Genomic DNA, 20,443 nt, shown 5'->3' with positions numbered 1-20,443 from the left:
TCTATATATAGTTTGTAAACAATTGCTTTTGATTAAAAATAGCATAAAAGTATTTTTTTTAAGAAAATATAAAGTGTCCTTTAAAAAATAGTGTAAAGTGTAAGAATATTTTGTTAAGTGGTCATAAAAAAACTAATAAGAAATCAACTAAATATTCTAAAAAATATCAACTAAATAAATTAATTAAGAATTTGGTTGAAAAAAATAATATTTCCTACAATATTTTTTTTTAAGATTTTGGTCTATTTTACTTCCCACCAAAACATTCCCACCATTAATTTCACCATCAAATTTCAATTCCCTCCATTAATTTTCACACTTTTCACTTCCCTCTAATATTTTCACTTTTCATTTTTTTCACTTAGAATACATTTCATCCTTACGCTTTGTCTCACTCTCTACGCTTTGTCTCACTCGCTCTCTCTTGTCATTCTGTGTTAGGGTTTGCAATTCTTCTAAAATGGCTCTCATCGATACTAATGGTAATTCCTTTCTCATGGCTTCCATTGGTGATCTTGGTCTTCCTCGCATGACTCTCGATTAAGGTAATTCCTTAACCCCTAATCTCAGCAGTTCTTTATTTCATTTTTATTTTGCATGCTTCTTTTCACGGTCGATTTTGGGGTATCTCTTTGTTCTGAACCTTTCTAAGTCTTTCAGTTACTTATTTTCTTCAATCTTATAGTATCTCTTTGTTCGGAACATGTCTGTAATTTTTTTCCTAAAGATTTGAAAGAGAAGCTTTCTATGTTTTATAATGCAATTGAGCCTATTTTTACAGGATTAAAGTTAGAGCTGATTAATGAGCTGGTTGAGCATGACGAATTGAACTGGTAAAACATACTATTACATTAGAGAAGCCCCTCACTGTCTACCTCTAAAGGTACTCAATTTTTCTATTTATTTATAGAGAATTTCTCGGAAGACTGAGGATGGGTACATATTGAAAGTACTGCAATTCATTTAGCTTATTGTGGATTTTTTCTTAATTGTATCATTCTATTTTTATTATGATTTAATATGCTTTGGATTGTAATTATACAGAAGAAGGACAATGCAAAAAACGACATAGAATGGAGAAAGAAGGAGTAGGGGAAAGGAAGAGCAGAGGGAGTGGTGATACAAAAGAAATGTATGCTTATAGATTCCTTACTATAGTGCTTTTAAGATCATTCCTGGAACTTTTACTGACTTTGGCATTGGAGTGTCCCCCGCCGATCCCAATGGCACCACACAGGGAAGTGCTCCAGCAAAAAGATTTTTTACAAGTTATCAATCCTAGACTTTATATCACATTCACTGTAATTGTCATTATCTTAACAGTTCATCTATATTCACAAGCGTGCACATATACACAACTATCCAGATTTGCGAAATATAGGACTACAAGATGTGAACTTGATAAAGTCTTTCCCTCTTACTATGTTCTTTCTATAATAACTCATTTTACTTGCCCAGTTGGCTCATATCCGAGCTGAATTAGTACCTAACTCTTGAGGGCATCCTTCCAAAATAGCCAAAATGAATTACACTTCTTGAACTAGTTAAAGGTATCAAGGATAACGTTTCGAGAGAAAAACATGTTTTTCACGTAAAGAGTCTCACGCTAGGAAAAAGTGAGATTGTCTTTTTTCCATCTCTTGGTCACAAAGCACACATGGTATGAAAGACCTGTGATGTGGTGTTCAAATCCTTCCATCTGAAGAAAGCGCATGTCTATGGTTAAAACAACACCATACGAAGGTTTCAATTTCAATGTGTCATACCATCTAACCTTAGTCTCTCTCATTATAGGACTACCTTCAACTATCTAAGACAGAAGATTTTATTCAAGCAACTCTGATTGAAATCTCAGATTATAAATGATCTTTTATATACATATTTATCCACTTGTATGTATATTTCTATTCTGCGAGCTAATGAACATAGATCCATTGTTACTGCAAGACGATGTCAATTATTGAGCAAGTTATTGTTTACTCAAAAAGTCGCCTCATCCTTATCTTTGTCACCACAATTAACAAAATGAGGGTAAGCGCTCGTGTGAGTGAACTGCTTCTCTATTTGACATGCTCAATTGTAAAAATTAACATACAATATTTACATATATGTGTGTTATAAGTGATTCAAAATGACCTTGTTGGCTTATGAGATGAGTTTTCAAAACTTAACCTTTTGAATTCAAAACTTTTATGGTCACAAATGAGTTTTCAATTGTCATTAAACGAAAATTAATTATTGATTAATTTTATGATTAATGAAAGACATCTTTCAAGTCCCTCTAGTCCATTTGATCTCTCCTCTCCGGTTTGAACTACACACAGTAATGCAATCTAGAGAAAAATCATTCTCAATTTTTTTTTGTTTTTCTTCATGTTATTTTGTTCTTCAGCTGCACTTTCCTTTTGGCAATAACCACTCTTCCCATTGTAGAGTTTGACCAACATACATGTTGTATTTGGGAGACAATCTCCACCAATAGTAACTTTTTTTTAAGGAAATTGACTACTTAAGGTCTCATCTTCCTCTTCAATTTTTTCACATGTTCATTAAAAGGTTTATGTATTCCATATTTCAATTTGTAATTCTAGATCACAATTCAAATTGTCTCTATTTTGTTAATTTTTTTTTGTTCATTTTCTTATTTAGGTTGATATTATTGCTAACAAAGAAAACTCTGCATAGAGATTCCAACTCTATCCCTAAGAGAAATTTAAAAATAAGGTTGATATAACCGATTCTAAAAGGCATTATCTTGTTTAGGATGGACCTCACCATGTTCAAGTCTTGAAACTTGCTACAAGGAGGCTTAAAACTACAAATATTGGAATGAGTGAATCTTTTGGATTATTGGTATGGTTTGTCTCAAACAAGAGCCTAATACTTAGAGTAATCTCTTTTCATACCTTGTGGTCACCCAAAATTCAGAAGGTTGATATGGAATATTTTGAGGGAAAATTAAGGATGACACTGATTTAATGGTTGAGTTGCATTGTTACGAGAGTTATACATGTCATGCGTTTCGCGCATCCCCCGTTAATGCAATACAAGCCAAGACAAAAAAAAACCCTAAGAAATGACCTTGTTGACTTATGAAATATTTTGATGATAACACTATTCACAAACAGTTGAACTATTCATTACAGTGATAATATTCTATACGAATATTGATTGATTAGAAGAGATAAATATTTCATTGAATATTGTAAAATAATACCTTTGGTAGTATTCTAAGTATGAAAGCAAAAGATTAAATACACATTACTTAGAATGTACAAAAGAATTATTACATGAACACTCTTATATTATTAAAGTAAAGAAGAATGAAGACAAATAGATCTACTACAGTCTGCATTAAAGAAATGACCTACAAGGATAAAAGACAAAGCATAAAGAATGTCATAAAGAGTTTCAAATAGAAAGTACTTAACATAAGAGTCTAACTGATAACATCTAGATATTATTTACGGGACCAAAAGGGTAATTAACCAAACGACCGCGTATGAAAATGATCGTGAAAGCTATGACGTATCAAGTAAGCCACCTGGATGGCGGATCACATAGATTTCGCAATACGCCATCAATAGTCAAACACTTGGGAGACCCGCCATCTCGCCTCGATACGCCCCCTAAATGGCAGAGCCGATTCCCCATAAAGGCAACTAATAACCATTAATGAGCTAACGGTCATACTTGAATAAGATCAGTAACCACCATTAATGAGGTATTAATGGAGACTTTCTAGTTATCCAGAGTTACAACTATATGAGTATAAATAGCTTGCATCCCAAGCTATTGAGGTACACACATGCTCTCCTTAACCCTACTTTGTGCTTATAGTTTATTCTTCTATACTTTACTGTCTTTAGCATCAGAGCTTCCCCCTGCCGATCCCAATGGCACCCCACAGGGAAGAGCGTCGATCAAGAATTCATCAACAGTCATCAATTGGTGCGGTGAACGTGGAAGTTCTAATCACAAAAGGACTTAGTTCACAATCACAAGAATGGCAAGTGGAGGGTTGAACCCTTCAACTGGAACAACAACACCTTCAATACCAATTTCAGTCAATAATCCCCCAAACAAACACCGGCAATATAGATCCCGATGCACCGACTATTCAGGATGAAAGAGAAATGTCGCATGAGTATTTCATGGATATTTGCGTAGAAGCTATGGGAAACCTCTATGGACCAGTTATGGCGGATCGATTAAAATCTTACCTGGAAAATCCCGTCGTAGGTGGACCCACAACGGGAACTATTCCTCCTCTGAACCGTCCTCCGCCAAGGCCGAGTACATCAGCATGACAGGCCACTTTTATCAGGCCAGAGGCTCGTCGTGGCTCAGCATTCTTGCTCTCTCAACCTACGGATTCAGTGGTCACCAATCCAGAGTTAGGAAGTGCTCTACCGATAAATAAGAGACTATTTGAAGAGGTGCCGGAAGGAAGTCGGAGGAACCATCAGGCTCCCCCAAGAAATACAGGTAATCCAGGAATCACTATTGGCAATCCTCAGGTACCTCCGGTGCCAACTGGAACGCAGGCTGGTCAAGGGCAAACCATTGCAGCCGCGGATCCTAGTCACCCACAGGGTGGACGTATTGATAACAGACGTAGAAGGTGGACCAGATCACATGGACGAAGATGATCCAGATCCTGTTCCTACCGTAGAAGGCGGACCAGATCACCTCGCCAGGAAATAACGCTACCACCGCCAGAACAGGACGGGGGCGGACGTCCCCCACTTAGAGGATGGGGTAGAGGTGGTAGACGATCACCATCAGATCCCTCATCCCAGTCTAGCTCCTCCTCCTCTCAACGGAGTAGATCCCATAGTAGGAGACACCCGAGGATGGATCGCAACTTCATAGCTGAGGAGATCCGGGCGGAAGTGCGAAGGTAGAATGAGGAGAATGCAAGGCATAATCCTTTTGCTAATAGAGAATCACCATTCATAAGGCGGATCGAAGACGAGGAAACTGATAGGCAGTTCAAAATCCCGAACATACCTAGCTACTCAGGGGAAGATAATCCTGAGGCCCATGCAAGGAAGTACCGCATGTTGCTTGGAATTAATGGCGCCAGTGAAGCAGTCTTATGCTGAATGTTCATAACCACATTGAAAGAACCGGCGTATGATTGGTTCCAATCTCTCCCGCCAAGGACAATAGATAGCTGGAATCAGCTAAGCAGGGAATTTTGCATGAAGTTCGCAGGGAGCATTCCACCAGTTGTTTCATCGCGAAAGCTCTTTGAGTTAAAGTAAAAGGAAGATGAGTCCCTCAGAGATTATGTCAACAAGTTCAATAAATTATGCATCCGAATAGTTGATGTGGACATTCCTACGGCTGTTGAAACTGTGATAAAGAATACGACCTGCAAAAGCCTACAAGAGGATCTGATCAGACACAAGCCTAAGACCACTGCAGAATTAATGGAGAGATGCAAGGATTTCATGGAAGTTGATGACATACGAAGAGAATCTGCTTCTCCTCCTAAAAGAGGGAAAGGTGAATCCCGAAAGAGAGATAAGGAGAAAGAAAAGCTCCCTGATTCATCCTCTAGAAGTAGACGGAGGGGTTCCAAGAACAAATCGGCGTATACACCATCGTTCACACCATTGAACACCCATAAAAGTGAAGTGCTGATGTGGCTAGAAAATAGCCAACACAAGCGGAGCATTTCATACCTCGAACCAAAAGGGGGGAATACACCAATACGGGGAGAAACGCCAAAAATTATTGCAGATATCACAGGAGAAATGGACATGAAACAAACGCATGTTGGGAACTGGCCAGGGAGATTGAGAGGCTCATTAAGAAAGGAAAGCTGGATAGGTTCGTCCAGAATGATAAAAAGAGAGATGATGATAAGCCAAGAGATGATCCAAAAAATAAGGCCAAGGGCATTATCAATATCATCGCTGGCGGACCAGGATACCAGCCCTCAGCTAAAAAATCCAGAACAACTGCCCTTGAAAGAGCATCACTCAATTGCCCGTTCGCGGACATTGGTCCGGCAATTCCTCCACATGCAGACACTCTTGTTATCACCATGATGGTAGAAGGATAGGAGATGAAGCAGGTGATGATAGATACAGGCAGTTCATGTAATGTTATCACCAGAGGACCTTTTGCCAAGCTTAAAGTTGACACAATTTAGATAGAAACCACCATTGTGGACATCTTAGGAGTAACAGGTCATACGATCCATAGGGACAAGTGACCTTGGAATGTGAGTTGGCGGATGAGGATCAGGCATGGATTGGAGATCTTGAGTTCTCTATCATGGATGGACAATTGGCGTACAACATCATCTTGGGACGCCCTTTTATCTCAGAAGTGGCGACTCTAATATCAATACGCCACTTGGCGATGTACATCCCTATGGCCAAGGGAGGAGTAATGATCAGCAGAAATCAGAAAGTGGCTCAAGAAACATACTTTGCATCTTTGTCAATTCGCCCTCAATCTAAGGACGAGGAAGAAGATGAGCTTGTTACAGCCGCCTTGGGAGATACGGAAATGTTCCTCATTGCGGATGGGAAGCAAGTGCGGATCGCCAAAGGGTTGAGAACAGAGATTAAAAATGATGTCACGAAGGTCCTCTTTGAGTCAAAAAACATGTTTGCATGGAAGGACGAGATCCTTACAGGGGTCAACCCGGACGTGATCACCCACAAACTAAATATCACTGAAGATGCGGTTCCTGTGGCTCAGAAAAGAAGGAATCATGGTCCGGAGAGACAAAAAGTGATCGAGGAGGAGATATCCAAGCTAAAAAAAGCATACGCCATTAAGGAAGTTATTTATACGCAATGGCTGGCGAACGTGGTCCTGGTTAAGAAATCAGGCAGATCATACCACATGTGTATTGATTTTACAGACCTTAATAAAGCGTGTCCCAAAGACAACTACCCCTTGCCTTGTATTGACATCTTAGTTGACGGAATAGCGGGACATGCCGTATATTCCTTTACAGATATGAAATCGAGCTATCATCAGATTCCCATGGAGCCATCTGACTGGATCAAAACTTCCTTTGTAATACACCAGGCAACCTATTGCTTCAAGGTTATACCTTTTGGGCTTAAGAACGCTGGAGCAACCTACCAGCAGATGGTGAACAAGATATTTGAAGGAAGGAAGGGCAATAACTTCTCGGTGTATGTAGATGACATGATCATCAAAAGCACCACAATGGAAAAGCATGCTGAGGACATAAAAGAAGTTTTAGGAGTCCTTCGCAATCACAATATCAAGCTGAACCCAGAGAAGTGTACTTTTGGGACAACCTACGGGAAGTTCCTAGGATATATGATCAGTCAGAAGGGAGTGGGCCCCAATCTAGACAAGATTAAGGCCGTATTAAACATGAAAGCTCCACAAAATGTTAGAGAAGTGCAACGCCTCAATGGGCGGATCATAGCTATTGGGAGATTTATCTCATGCTCTGCTCGGAGATGTCAGCCATTCTATGAAGTGATTAAGAAGCAGAAAGCATTTGAATGGAATGAAGATTGCAAGCTAGCCTTCGAAGGAATCAAGCGTTTCCTCACAGAACCGCCTCTAATGAGCCGGCCCCTTGAAGGTGAGGATTTATACATGTATGTTTCTGTCACTGATAAAGCGGTTTGCACTGTCATGATCAGAAAAGAGGGAGGTCAACAATATCCAATCTACTATGTAAGCAAAGTCCTGAAGGATGTCGAGACTTAGTATTCAAGATTGGATAAGATAGGACTAGCCGTGGTCACCACCTCCATCCGCCTCAGACCCTACTTTTAAGCCCACATAGTCATTGTCCGCACCAACATACCAATGAGGAAGGTATTACAGAAGCCAGAAACATCAGGAAGGTTAATGGAATGGGCTATCCGCCTGGGCGAATTCGATGTCCGCTATAAAGGCAGATCCGCCTTGAAAAGCCAAGTCTTAGCAGACTTTGTGAACGAATTCACGGAAGAAGATATTAACCCCCCTCAGCCAAAGTTGGAAGAATGGACGATGTACACCGATGGAGCTTCATCAGCGGAAGGTGTTGGAATAGGCGTAGTGATCAAGGGGCCTCAGTATGTCAAGATACATTATGCTGCGAAGCTAGAGTTCCCCTCGACAAACAACGTTGTAGAATACGAGGCTTTGATACTCGGGCTACGCCTGTTAAAGGAGATTACACCAGAGTGGGTTGTGATCTATATTGACTCCAAACTGATGGTCAACCAAGTAATCAAAAACTTCGATGTAAAAGATGAAACCCTGGTCAAATATGTGAAAGAGGCCAAAAGGATATTGACCCACTTGGAAAGCAAAGAAACAAAACGGGAATTGATCCATGTACTTCGAGGATCAAATACAGAAGTAGACCACCTGGCTAAATTGGCTTCTAGCAAGGATCAATAGGCGGATCTTGAGTGCCCATTCGAAGTGAAAACCAGACCAGCATTCACCCCAGAAGTCATAGCTCTTCTTACATCCGCTATAGGCGAGTGGAGATCACCGATCCAGCAGTATCTTACAGATGGATCTTTGCCTTAAGACAAAGAAGAAGCTAGGCGGACAGTGAGAAAAGCAGCATATTTCTCCATGATAAATGATCACCTGTACCGAAAGATCTTTTAGCTAGCCTTGGTTGAAGTGTGTCACAATAGAAGAGGGACATGAGATTATCAGAGAATTACATAAGGGCACATGTGGACCTATGAAGCATCCGCCGCCATTTTCAAGAAATCCAGGCTGTCTGGATTCTATTGGCCTACTGCAGAGCTTGATGCTAAAAAATTGGTGGAGTCTTGCCACAACTTCCAGGTTCATACAAATGAATCCCACACGGCCAAGCATCTACAAAAGCCCATCATCGAAGGATGACCGTTCGCCACATGGGGTATCGACATCATTGGTCCTTTTCCTTCCACAAGGAAACAGAGAAAATACGTAGTGGTAGCTGTCGATCACTTTACAAAGTGGGTAGAGGCCGAAACTGTTTCCACTATAAGTGTAGAGCGAATGGTAGAGTTCGTAGAGGATAATATTGTTGGAAGATTTGGAGTCCCCCACACAATTATCATGGATAACGGAACGCGGTTCAATTATGAGGAGTTCAGGTCATTTTGCCAGAATCAAGGCATCCAGAATAGATTCACCTCAGTATACTACCCACAATCAAATGGAATGACCGAAGTCACCAACCGAACGATCATAAAAGGCATAAAGAAGAGATTGGGTGAGCATAACAAGAAATGGGCGGATCAGTTGATGAATGTCCTATAGGCATACAGAACCACTCCTCGAACCGCCACAGGTAAAACACCATTCGCCCTCACCTATGGAGTAGAAGCTGTTATTCCTATAGAAGTTGAGATCCCAAGTGAGAGGGTTCTACTCTATTGTGAGGACCAGAACGAGAAGAAGCTAAGAGAAAGTCTCGACCAACTGGAAGGAAAAAGGGAGAAGGCGTATGTCTGAATCGCTGCTTATAAGCAAAGGATTGCAGCCTATCACGATAGAAACGCCAAACTTGTGGATCTGAATCAAGGAGATTTGGTGCTCAGGAAAGCGGACAAAATCCAATCCATGGAATGTAGAGGAAAGCTGGGAATCACGTGGACAGGGCCATACAAAATAATTGCCAAGATCAGACCCGCCACTTTCAAAATTCAGAACATTGAGGGAAACACACTACCACGGACGTGGAATATCCAGAACCTCCGCAAATACTTTACCAGAGAGTAAGATGTAATCAAAGGTCTTGAGTACTCTTTTTTCTTTAGTAAGGTTTTATCCCATGTGGTTTTTCTTATTAAAGGTTTTAACGAGGCTCACATAAAAGACCAAGTTGCTGTAATAAGGCGGATCGCCATTCAATAAAATGAAATTTTTCGTTTGGAATTTCTCTTTTAAGTATTTTTTACAGAAATATAAATATTCCAGATTCGAAAAGGGGAGGCAACAAAAGCATTATAATGGTAGAACAACGCCGTTATGGCATATCTACCCTCTCCTCAAAGATAGGAGAATAACAATCCCAATGGTGGATCAATCTACCTCAAAGATAGGAAAATGATTGACCACTGTCAAAGGCGGGTTAAAAATGTCTCAAACACGAGATCTTTACACCCTCAATTTTCTCCTTAAAAGAGAATCAAAAGACCCGCTGGCGGATCGATTTAACTCAAAGATAAGAAAAAATCGATCTCCTAAGGCAGCTTAACTTCCTCAAAGGGAATAAAAGCTTTTAGCCTTCAAAAAAGGCCCACACTTCAGGGTACAGCTGGCCACCTACCCTGAACAAACAAACAAGTCCTAAACCAGATTCTAGAAGCTTACTTGCTAAAAGATATAATGCATAAGTAAAGTTTTGGGAAAATGATTCATTCAAAACAAAAATAAAAATTGTACTTAATTACATCAGAACTAATTAAGTTTTTACAACATTATCCTCCTCTGCATCTTTCTCTAAAGTTGCATTCTTCGGAGGAGCCTCGTTCTCCTTGTCAACAATATTCGCGTGAGGAACTCCGCTATCAATCTCCACGACATCAGCCTTATCACCCACCTCTTTGGATACTTCGCTAAAGTCATCCGCCTCGAGGTTGACAACAGGTTTCTTATCTTCTTCATTCAAGCCCTTCAGCTCATTCTGGACTTGACCATAGATAAAGTCATGAGAATTCGCCATCTTGTCATATTTGATAGCGTCCTCAGCTTTAGGAACAACATACTCTGGATCTACGAAATCTATCTCCGGGTAGGCGAGTCTAACGTAAGCCATGATCCGCTCGCCATAGTAAAAAGCACGGCTACCAGCTAAAATCTCCATATTCAATAGAGCAGCCTTGTGATCCTCAGCATCCTCGGCTATCTTCTTCTCCAGCTACTGGATCTTAGCATCCTTGCTCTCATTAAGAGCTATAGTGGCAGTCGCATTAGTACTAATGACGGCCACATCATTCTCCAACTTCTTGATCGAGGGTTTATCGGCTACGCCTTGGAGAAGATCCGCCTCCATTGCGCACATATGGGCATACGCCTGATAAAAGAAAATGGACACTTAGAAAACAAGATTCATGATACCAGGATCACTCTTTCATCCAAAAATATGAAATGATGAATAACTTACCGTAAGGAGATCCCTTTTTTCCCATCTTAGCATGGGCAGATCCAGAGTACTTGGCTCGGCTCTCTTGCACCTTTCCCAGTTGACCAATAGCTTCATCCAAGTCATTTATGACCGACTCGCTCTCAAGGGTTCCCTTTTCTCCATATTTGGCGAATCAATACTTCCCTAAGTCTGGTTTGGTCACCTAAAATGGAAAAGACAGAATTAGCACCCATAGCAAAAAGTAGAGTGAGGGGGAAGAGCTGTACCTGTTACTGATTAAAACCTAGCCAATCGATCTTGGGCTTTGACGCCCTTGAAGCATCAGCTAGCAGCTTTGCTCCACCTGCGGGAGCCGCCCTTGTCCTCTTGCCGACGGGAAGTGGGGCACCTTCTAAAAGGCGTTTCCCGTCCTTCTTACTGAGATTCGCCAACGACGCATCTTTTTTTTGCCTCTTGCTCCTTCATCTTTTTTCGCCTCTCTACAAGGGCGCGACTGGCTTCAGACAACTCCCTGACAAGGGGACAACAAAATAATCAAAGTTTAAGGAAGAATAAAGGTACCTTCGTCTAGTTGAGTAAATTTCACATAATTGATCTGGGTCCCTACTCGACGGACCAACAGAACCCCGCTCATCATGAATTATAGGGCATCGGCATACGTCCAGAAATCCGTCTTGATGCTCCTTATGAGATTCACCATATTTTCCTCAATGGGAGTCAATTGAATCAAATCGCCAGCCATATTTTGAGGCTTGTGGTTCCAATTCGCTGGGAATCCCAAAGATTCGCCCTCTTTCAGCTTGACGAAGAAGAACTTTTTGTCCTAGAGATGAACATTTGACATCTTATCACTAAAAGGCGAATAGCCTCTAAACTTAACAAAAGTTATGAAAGATTCACTTTTTCGCTTAGAAGGGTTATGGAGGGATCGGAAAACTCAGGGTGTAAGGTTTACCCCAAGATTAGAGGCCAAGAAAGCATCCAGTGCTACATCCAACCAGCCGTTCGGATGCAGCTGGCTGACAGTGATTCCAAAAAAGTCAAGAATGTCTCCCATCACTTAGGGAAGAGGAAGACGGAAACCCCTTTCAACATGACTTCTGTACACAGAAAGGAATCCCCTAGGGGGATAGGCAGGACGTTGATGGGCATCCGCCAGCGTTAACTCAAAGTTTTTCATCCAGGGATAGTGATCCGCCAAATAGGCAAGATCTGTAGGGCTCATGCGAGATGAAGTGATCTCTGCACGAGGACCCTTTTTCCTGTTAGGGGTTGAAGAAGAAGCCTCCATCCCTGAGACAATCCTGGAGTTCACCACCGATGCAACAGGGGAAACAACGGCGAAAGATTTTTGGGTTTCTATAAACCCAGAACAACGATTCCTACGCTCCTCTAAAGCACTGCGCAAGCTAGACAAATCACAGCTCAGAGTACTATCTGAAGAATCTGTGCTTTCAGAAAGATCTATGCTAAGTGAGTAATCGGTGGAAGAAGATAAACCGAAGAGCTCAAAAGTCGAACCAGAGGACGAACTCATAAAAGCAAAAGAGGAAGATAAACGAAAAAGGTGCAAAGTCAAATTTACATGAAAATTCGAAGTTAGAAGGAGGAAGCTCTGGCACTTGAAGTTCTTGACACAAAGAGAGCTCCAAAGAAATCCAGGCGTGAATCAAAAATCCGAACAATGGGAAAGTAAAATCAGAAGAGAGAGAAAGAAGGATTTTTAAAAGAAAAACGTCACTTACCTCGAGCGGTGTGTGTCCGACACCTGTCAATCGACGAATGGCCTGGGACAGAGCAGCCATCAATGTATCGCCTAGTGACGGAACGCCAGGAAGACTAAAAGCCCTAAAGGACTTTAGCGGCATTTTAAGGGGGGCTTCTGATAACATCCAGATATTATTTACGGGACCAAAAGGGTAATTAACCAAATGACTTCGTATAAAGATGATCGTGAAAGCTATGGCGTATCAAGTAAGCCAGCTGGATGGCGGATCACATAGATTCCGCAATACGCCATCAATAGTCAAACACTTGGGAGACCCGCCATCTCGCCTCGATACGTCCCCTGAACGGCAGAGCCGATTCCCCATAAAGGCAACTAATAACTCATTAATGAGCTAACGGTCATACTTGAATAAGATCGGTAACCACCATTAATGAGGTATTAATGGAGACTTTCTAGTTATCCGGAGTTACAACTATATGAGTATAAATAGCTTGCATCCCAAGCTATTGAGGTACACACACGCTCTCCTTAACCCTACTTTGTGCTTATAGTTTATTCTTCTATACTTTACTGACTTTAGCATCGGAGCTTCCCCCCGCCGATCACAACGGCGCCCCACAGGGAAGAGCGCCGATCAAGAATTCATCACCAGTCATCACTAACAAAAGAAAAACATTTGTTAAGTAAAAGTCTTTTATCATAAAGCCTCTGAATAAGACATGAATACGTTTTAATTATTCAAAAGAGCTTTATTGTAAAGAGTCCTAAACAAGACCATTGTCAAGAGGCTTATCCAAAGCATCCCTGCAAAATAGATTTTGTTCACTAGTTTACAAAATAATTGATACTTCACAACGGTCATATTACAACAGACAGATTTTTCTTCAACTATAAAAAGAGAGCAATTTCTTACTTTATACTTTGGGAAGACTTACTACATCTTTGCTACAACAAGATTATCAAAAAGTCTCTCTAACATTCTTCATAAAGATCATAAGATTGAGTGTTAACAATTTTTGTAATTCAAAATCAAATCAATCATCGTGTAAAGTTTCTAACGAAATCCTTAAAAATAAGATTGTAAACACACTAGGTTGTGTTTAGGATAGTTTAATCACTTAAACTAGAAAATTGGTTAGGGGGTTTGATTCTTATCAGAGAAAAAATTTGTAATTGTCAGTCAAGCACTCGTAAGTCTTGATAAGTTTGATACTGGAACTTGTAAAAAGTATTGTCAGGTTTATTAAGCACATGTAAGCTTAATAAAGGGTTTTTAAGCACATGTAAGCTTAACTCAAGTTTCTTAAGCACTTGCAAGCTTCAAGGAGAGTTGATCTATACTTATGAAAGGATTGTAATACAAATCTCAAGACGAAGTCTTAAGGAGTGGAGTAGACCTAGTTTTGACGAACCATTATAAACCTCTCTGTCATAATTTCTCTATCCCCACTCCTTGTATTATTTAAGCAAACTTATTTTTATTTATCTGTTAGAGAAATTATTATATCCAGTCAACTACACTTAAACTGTTACATAAGTTTTACAAACATTTGATTCCGCATTTTTTGTGAAACAAGTTTTAAGGGCTTAATACTTTTGATCTAAAATCATTATTGTTTAAATACTGTTTTTATTTCAATTAAAATAATGTTTAGTTATATATATATATATATATAGGGGAGGGATCAAGTGAGAACCCTCCCCTAAGTGAGAACTCACCTTAGGTGAGAACCACCCAAAACTACGTAGTTTTGAGTAGGAAAATTAAGAAAAAATACTGCTGCTTATTAGGGGGTTCAAACCTAGGACCTCTTCATCTATACTCCATGTTGTTTACCACTAAGCCAATTACTCTTTTTGTATATTATTTCGCGCGCTGATTAATATATCATCTCCTTTTTAGCTTCTATTGTTTTTTTTTGTTTAATATTTGATGCATGCACTTATTAATATCGATTAAATATACATAATAATGAATTATTAATAGAAAAAAGGAAATGTGCATAATAATGAATTATTAATAGAAAAAAAGAGAAATGTGCATAATAATGAATTATTAATAAAAAAATCCAAGAACATGCTCTAATTTCTTATTTATTTAATTCCTTTATATTTTTTAAAACATACGTTAGGACATATATTTTAACTTTTAAAACACGAACTATGAAGTTTAGAACGTACGACATATTTTTTAGAACATACGTTATGTTTTTTAGAACATGTGTTATGTTTTTTCGAACATGAGTTATAAATTATATTATAGAACAAATGAAAAAACGATCCAGATATCTACTGATTTTTTAGAACATTATACTTAATTTTTAGAACACAAACTATATATTTTTTTAAACATACGTTATAACATATATTTTAACTTTTAAAACACGAACTATGAAGTTAGAACGTACGACATATTTTTTAGAACATACGTTATGTTTTTTAGAACACGTGTTATGTTTTTTCGAACATGAGTTATAAATTATATTATAGAACAAGTGAAAAAACGATCGAAATATCTACTGATTTTTTTAGAACATTATACTTAATTTTTGGAACACAAACTATATATTTTTTAAAACAAACGTTAGAACATATATTTTAACTTTTAAAACACGAACTATGAAGTTTAGAACGTACGACATATTTTTTAGAACATACGTTATGTTTTTTAGAACACGTGTTATGTTTTTTCGAACATGAGTTATAAATTATATTATAGAACAAATGAAAAATCAATCGAGATATCTACTGATTTTTTTAGAACATTATACTTAATTTTTGGAACACAAAATATAAACTTTAGAACATGCGTTATGTTTTTTAGAACATACATTATGTTATTTAGAATATGAGTGTTATAAATTATATTATAGAACAAATTTAAAAATGGTCCATATATTTACTATTTTTTTTAAACATTATACTTAATTTTTAGAACACAAATTATAAAGTTTAGAATATATGTAACAATATTTAGAACATCGTCCTTAACATTTTAAAATATAAATTACAAAAATATAGAGGAATTAAATAAATAAGAAATTAGAGCATGTTTTTTCATTTTTTTTCTATTAATAATTCATTATTATGCATATTTCTTTTTTTATCAATAATTTATTATTATGCACATTTAATTGATATTAATAAGTGCATGCATCAAATATTAAACAATGGAAGCTAAAAGGGTCGTAATATATTAAGCAGCGCGACACATAGTATACAAGAAAGACAATTGGCTTAGTGATAAGTAGTGTGGAGTATAGATGCAGGGTCCTAGGTTCGATCCCCCTAGACAGCAGTGTTTTTTTTAAATTTCCTTACCCAAAACTACGTAGTTTTGGGTGGTTCTCACCTAAGGGGTTTTCACAAGAGCCCTCTCCTATATATATATATATATATATATAATATGGCTAGCAAACTAGATTTTCTATAAAACAAAGATGAATAGTTTTATTCAATAGGTGGATATACAAGTTTGGAGATTAATTAAAAATGGATCTTACATCCATTAAAAAAATGTTGACAGAAAAACTATTGTTAAAACAGAAATTGAGTTTGATCAAAGATAACTGGAATAAAATTTCACTAAATGTTAAATCTATAAACATAATTCATTATGCACTTGATTCTAATGAGTATAAACGTGTTTTAAGCTATGACCTTGCTAACTTGACTCTAAAGAAATATGAGATAAGCTTGAAATAATATATGAATGAACTCAAAATCATAACTAACTTAAGTGTCGGCGTATCATTTAGGATCTGACTAAGATTTGTTTTGCAAGATTCACGCAAGGCAAACGACTTAACTTGCACATCTTTCTCCATACGCGCTGCTTTAGTTCACATGACAAAAATCTCGATCCTTCGTCTTAAATTTAGTCTAAAGAAGAAAATTTAGGGACTAAGATTTCCAATGGGAACATAGAAATGATTTATTGCATTCTAATTAGTAATTAAAAGATGTGTTAGCCTTAAAAATTTCCACATAAAAAGCCAAAAGAACCAAAAAGGGAGGAGAGCCTATAATCTAGTTAGAAAAATACATATAATAATACAAAATACAATCGTACAATTGTACAAAAATATTAAATGTATAAGAAATTAAATGAAAATCGCCCAACATTTGCAGAGATTTTTGGGTATTAAGAAAACTGTACGTAACTGCTAAATAACTTCTCCTTCCCTCCATCCCTAATCTCATCCGCTTATTTTTGGCGGCACCAAAACCGCTAAATCTCCACACTTTCCCTCCTTTTCTTCACTCACTCGCCCCACTAACTCAGTGCCCAGATTCACACATCTCTTCTAGATTTCCTCTCATTTTTATCAGTTTAAAAATCCATTCTCTATGTTCCACTTTTCGCTTCTCTAGATTAACCATGGCAGACTTTGACGATTCTTTGTCTTTGTCTAGTCTTCTCTGTCAAGAGGATGAAGTTTCCTGCTTCAATCTCACTGACGATTTCAATTTCAATCCTTATGATACAACTTTCGAGTCTGCCTTTGTTTTAGAGAGCGAAGAGATTGAATATATTGAGAGTATGGTTGAAAGAGAGAGTCGGAGTTTTGAATCGCACGATGATTGCTCTATCAACATGTTTAATTGGTTAAAATGTGCTCGATTGGATGCAATTGAATGGATTTTCAATGTTGGTAGTTTTTTTCCCCCTTTTTTCTTTATTTCCCCTTTTTCTCTGTTTATTTTTCTGGTTGAAGTTATTTCTTTTTTTGATTTAGACAAGAGCAGTTTTTGGGTTTCGATTCCATACAGCTTATCTTTCAGTTATTTACTTTGATCGGTTCCTTTCGAAAAGATCAATCGATGTAAGCCACTTGAAATCTCTGTTTGATCAATTGTTTTTCTTCTGGATTTTTGGTAGATTTGCTGATGATATTTGTTGATTTTCTGTTTAAGGATGGGAAATTGTGGGCTATCCGATTATTATCGGTGGCTTGTTTATCATTAGCGGCAAAGATGGAGGAATGCAGAGTGCCAACATTGTCGGAGTTTTCAATGGATGATTACAGCTTTGAAAATAAGGTAATTCAAAGAATGGAGTTGCTGGTATTGAATACCTTGGAGTGGAAAATGGGTTTAATCACTCCTTTCTCTTATCTACATTACTTCATCAATAAAATCTATGGTGAATCTAGATCCAAAGATACAATTTCCAGAGCTGCAGAGCTTATTCTGGCTGTGATTAAAGGTAAAATAAGGACCAAAAGTTCCAATCTGATTGTTGATTATGTGAATTTTATTTGTAGCTTATGTGTTTGTTTGATTGTCTCACAGAGATTAATTTGCTTGATCATCGGCCATCAATTGTCGCAGTAGCTGCAGTACTAGCAGCATCAGATAGTAAATTAACAAGACAAGAATTGGAACTCAAGATGAAGCTAATTTCATCATGGGGTTCACTTGAAAATGCAAGTATATCTTATCTTTTCCTTGATTATATATGCTACTATATATGCTAGATTTATTAATTATCATCTCATATTTCACTGCAACAGGAGAATATATTTTCCTGTTATATTATAATGCAGGAAATAGAAAATGGAAAAGATAAAACACCAAAAAAGCAAGTGATTTCTCCGAATTCATCCTCATCAGTTCATTCTTCTCTTCTTCTAGAGAATTTGTCCTTCAATTCAACAGGAGCTGCAACTAAAAGAAGACTCACATACAATGAATGTGATCAAAATTGTCCAGTAAAGAAAATCTCTCAGGAGCCATAATCATCATCCTATACTATATAAATGGAATGAAATCGATCGATTATACGTTCTTTGTTTTCTGCTTTACATGAAAAAAAACCCTGATCAAATTGCTATTAGGTTGGCTTTTAGGTCTAATGAGTGTTATATGCCATTACAATGGTATGAATTTTTGGAGTTGATGATTGAAGTTCCATTTTCCAATACTAAAAAAGAACCCAAGGAAGAGGGGATAGAGAAAAAGAAAAGTAAATAAATAAAAGAAAGGGGATAACTTTAACCAACAGGAAGAAAGAAGCTAAAGGGGCTGAGCTGACTGAATGAAAGTTGAAACTTGAAAAGCCAATTGAAGTGGAAGAAGAAAGGGCAAGAGAATGCCACTGAAGATTGCTGTTTGTCTATAATAGATAAAAAAAGAATTCTTTGTATTTGTTTGTTGCTATGATGAATATCCTGCTGTTGCTTGCTACTTTTTCAAGTTTTATCCCCTCTTTTGGCTCAATTTTTGTGAGCAAGAAACTTAAAATATGAGTTAATGTATACATTTGCAATCCTATATACCTTTGGATAGAAGGGAGGGGGCTAGGGATGCTTCCTTTGATGTCTTTGAAAAGGCTGAAAGCCATGAGGAATGAAGAATTTTGTTTTTGTTGATTTGATTTGATACATTTTATGATGTATTTTTGGGCCATTCATAAATAAAGTAGACATACATTTATTATATAATAAAAAGTGAATTTGATTAGATTTATTTAGAATTTTGTTTATGAGTTGGAACTTTCCTTTTCACTGTTATCTATCAGTGTTTGGTGATCATGGTATCCCTACAGCAATCAGGTATTAAAAGGGGCATTCCTTTGCTGATTATGTTAACAGCAAACAACTTTAAAGCTGATGTTTTTCTAGACTTGAGGTCCCCAGGTTTATGTCCCACTTCTGATTAGATTTTTCTTCTACTTATTTTACTTTTCGGTCAGTTTTATTGATCGTGGCATATTGTTGAGGATCATAAATTAGCGATCAGCGGCTGTTTCTAATGTTTGTTACGAAAAGAGAACCAAACGGACATGAAATAAACCATCAACGCCCCGAGTTCTAATTTCCAAAAGGGTATCTAAAACAAATTAACTTGATGAAGATTGAAATCAAAGGGTATGACTTGTAAATAAAACATGTGAAAACTGAGATTTGTGGCCTCTAGTAGGACCCTGATTAACATAATTAAGCAAAAGAGTTGCTTGTTTTGGGGTAGAAGTGAGGGGGAAAAAGAGATGCCATTCATATGAAAATTTAGTGTCAGAAGCTCCACCCCTTCCTCCACATGCTTGGAATTGGGTCCTAGAATTCCAGTCTGGCAATTGAACAAGTAATGTATGTATTGTAGTCTGCAGTATTGAGTATGGTGTCTATTATAGGAGACACTTGAATTTTATGTATAAAGTATGGTTCTGTTATATAAGTTTGTGTCCTGTCCCTTTGTTCACTGGTCCACCTTTTACCCCCCTATGTTTTCCCTATCCTAAATCATCATGTTATTAGTTTTCACATGTTTTGTTGATGCCCCTCTTCTGTTGCCAACAAAATTTCTCATCTAAATTAGGAGCTAGCATGTCAATACGCCCAAATTATACATTAGTAGGGAGAGAAAAAACTTAGTAAGTTCGAAATTTTACACTTTGAGGACGGTAAAACTTTGAAGTCGGTGACGAATCCAGGGGTCAATGGGACTTGAACACCCATTGGTCATCGGAAAACTCAATGGAAGTTATACGGAGCTTTAATATTGTATGTAAAAGTATTTAAAAGATATCCATTGAGCATTCATAGATTATTAGAGAGCATCCCTTGTCGGTGAATCATGAATCCATCATCTTCTATATTTTTAGTGTT

General features: G+C 37.7%; 1 protein-coding gene and 1 long non-coding RNA gene across 2 annotated transcripts; both read left to right on the top strand.

The window, feature by feature from the left end:
* The first annotated feature begins 409 nt into the window (after nucleotides 1-409).
* Nucleotides 410-1,409, top strand: LOC136228821 (uncharacterized). The gene is made up of 3 exons (XR_010688853.1): nucleotides 410-545; nucleotides 782-883; nucleotides 1,048-1,409. It is a non-coding gene; the product is annotated as an uncharacterized lncRNA (long non-coding RNA).
* A 15,555-nt stretch (nucleotides 1,410-16,964) lies between these two features.
* LOC136231298 (cyclin-D5-1-like) lies at nucleotides 16,965-19,207 on the top strand. The gene is made up of 5 exons (XM_066020634.1): nucleotides 16,965-17,484; nucleotides 17,573-17,659; nucleotides 17,751-18,042; nucleotides 18,129-18,262; nucleotides 18,350-19,207. The coding sequence occupies exons 1-5, from the start codon at nucleotides 17,215-17,217 to the stop codon at nucleotides 18,572-18,574; spliced, it is 1,008 nt and encodes a 335-aa protein (XP_065876706.1). The 5' UTR covers nucleotides 16,965-17,214; the 3' UTR covers nucleotides 18,575-19,207.
* The last annotated feature ends 1,236 nt before the right edge of the window (nucleotides 19,208-20,443 follow it).

The sequence above is a fragment of the Euphorbia lathyris genome, chromosome 5 (genome assembly GCF_963576675.1).
Source record: "Euphorbia lathyris chromosome 5, ddEupLath1.1, whole genome shotgun sequence".
In the NCBI taxonomy this organism is placed as follows: Eukaryota; Viridiplantae; Streptophyta; class Magnoliopsida; order Malpighiales; family Euphorbiaceae; genus Euphorbia; species Euphorbia lathyris.
This window is presented reverse-complemented; position numbering and strand designations above follow the sequence as displayed.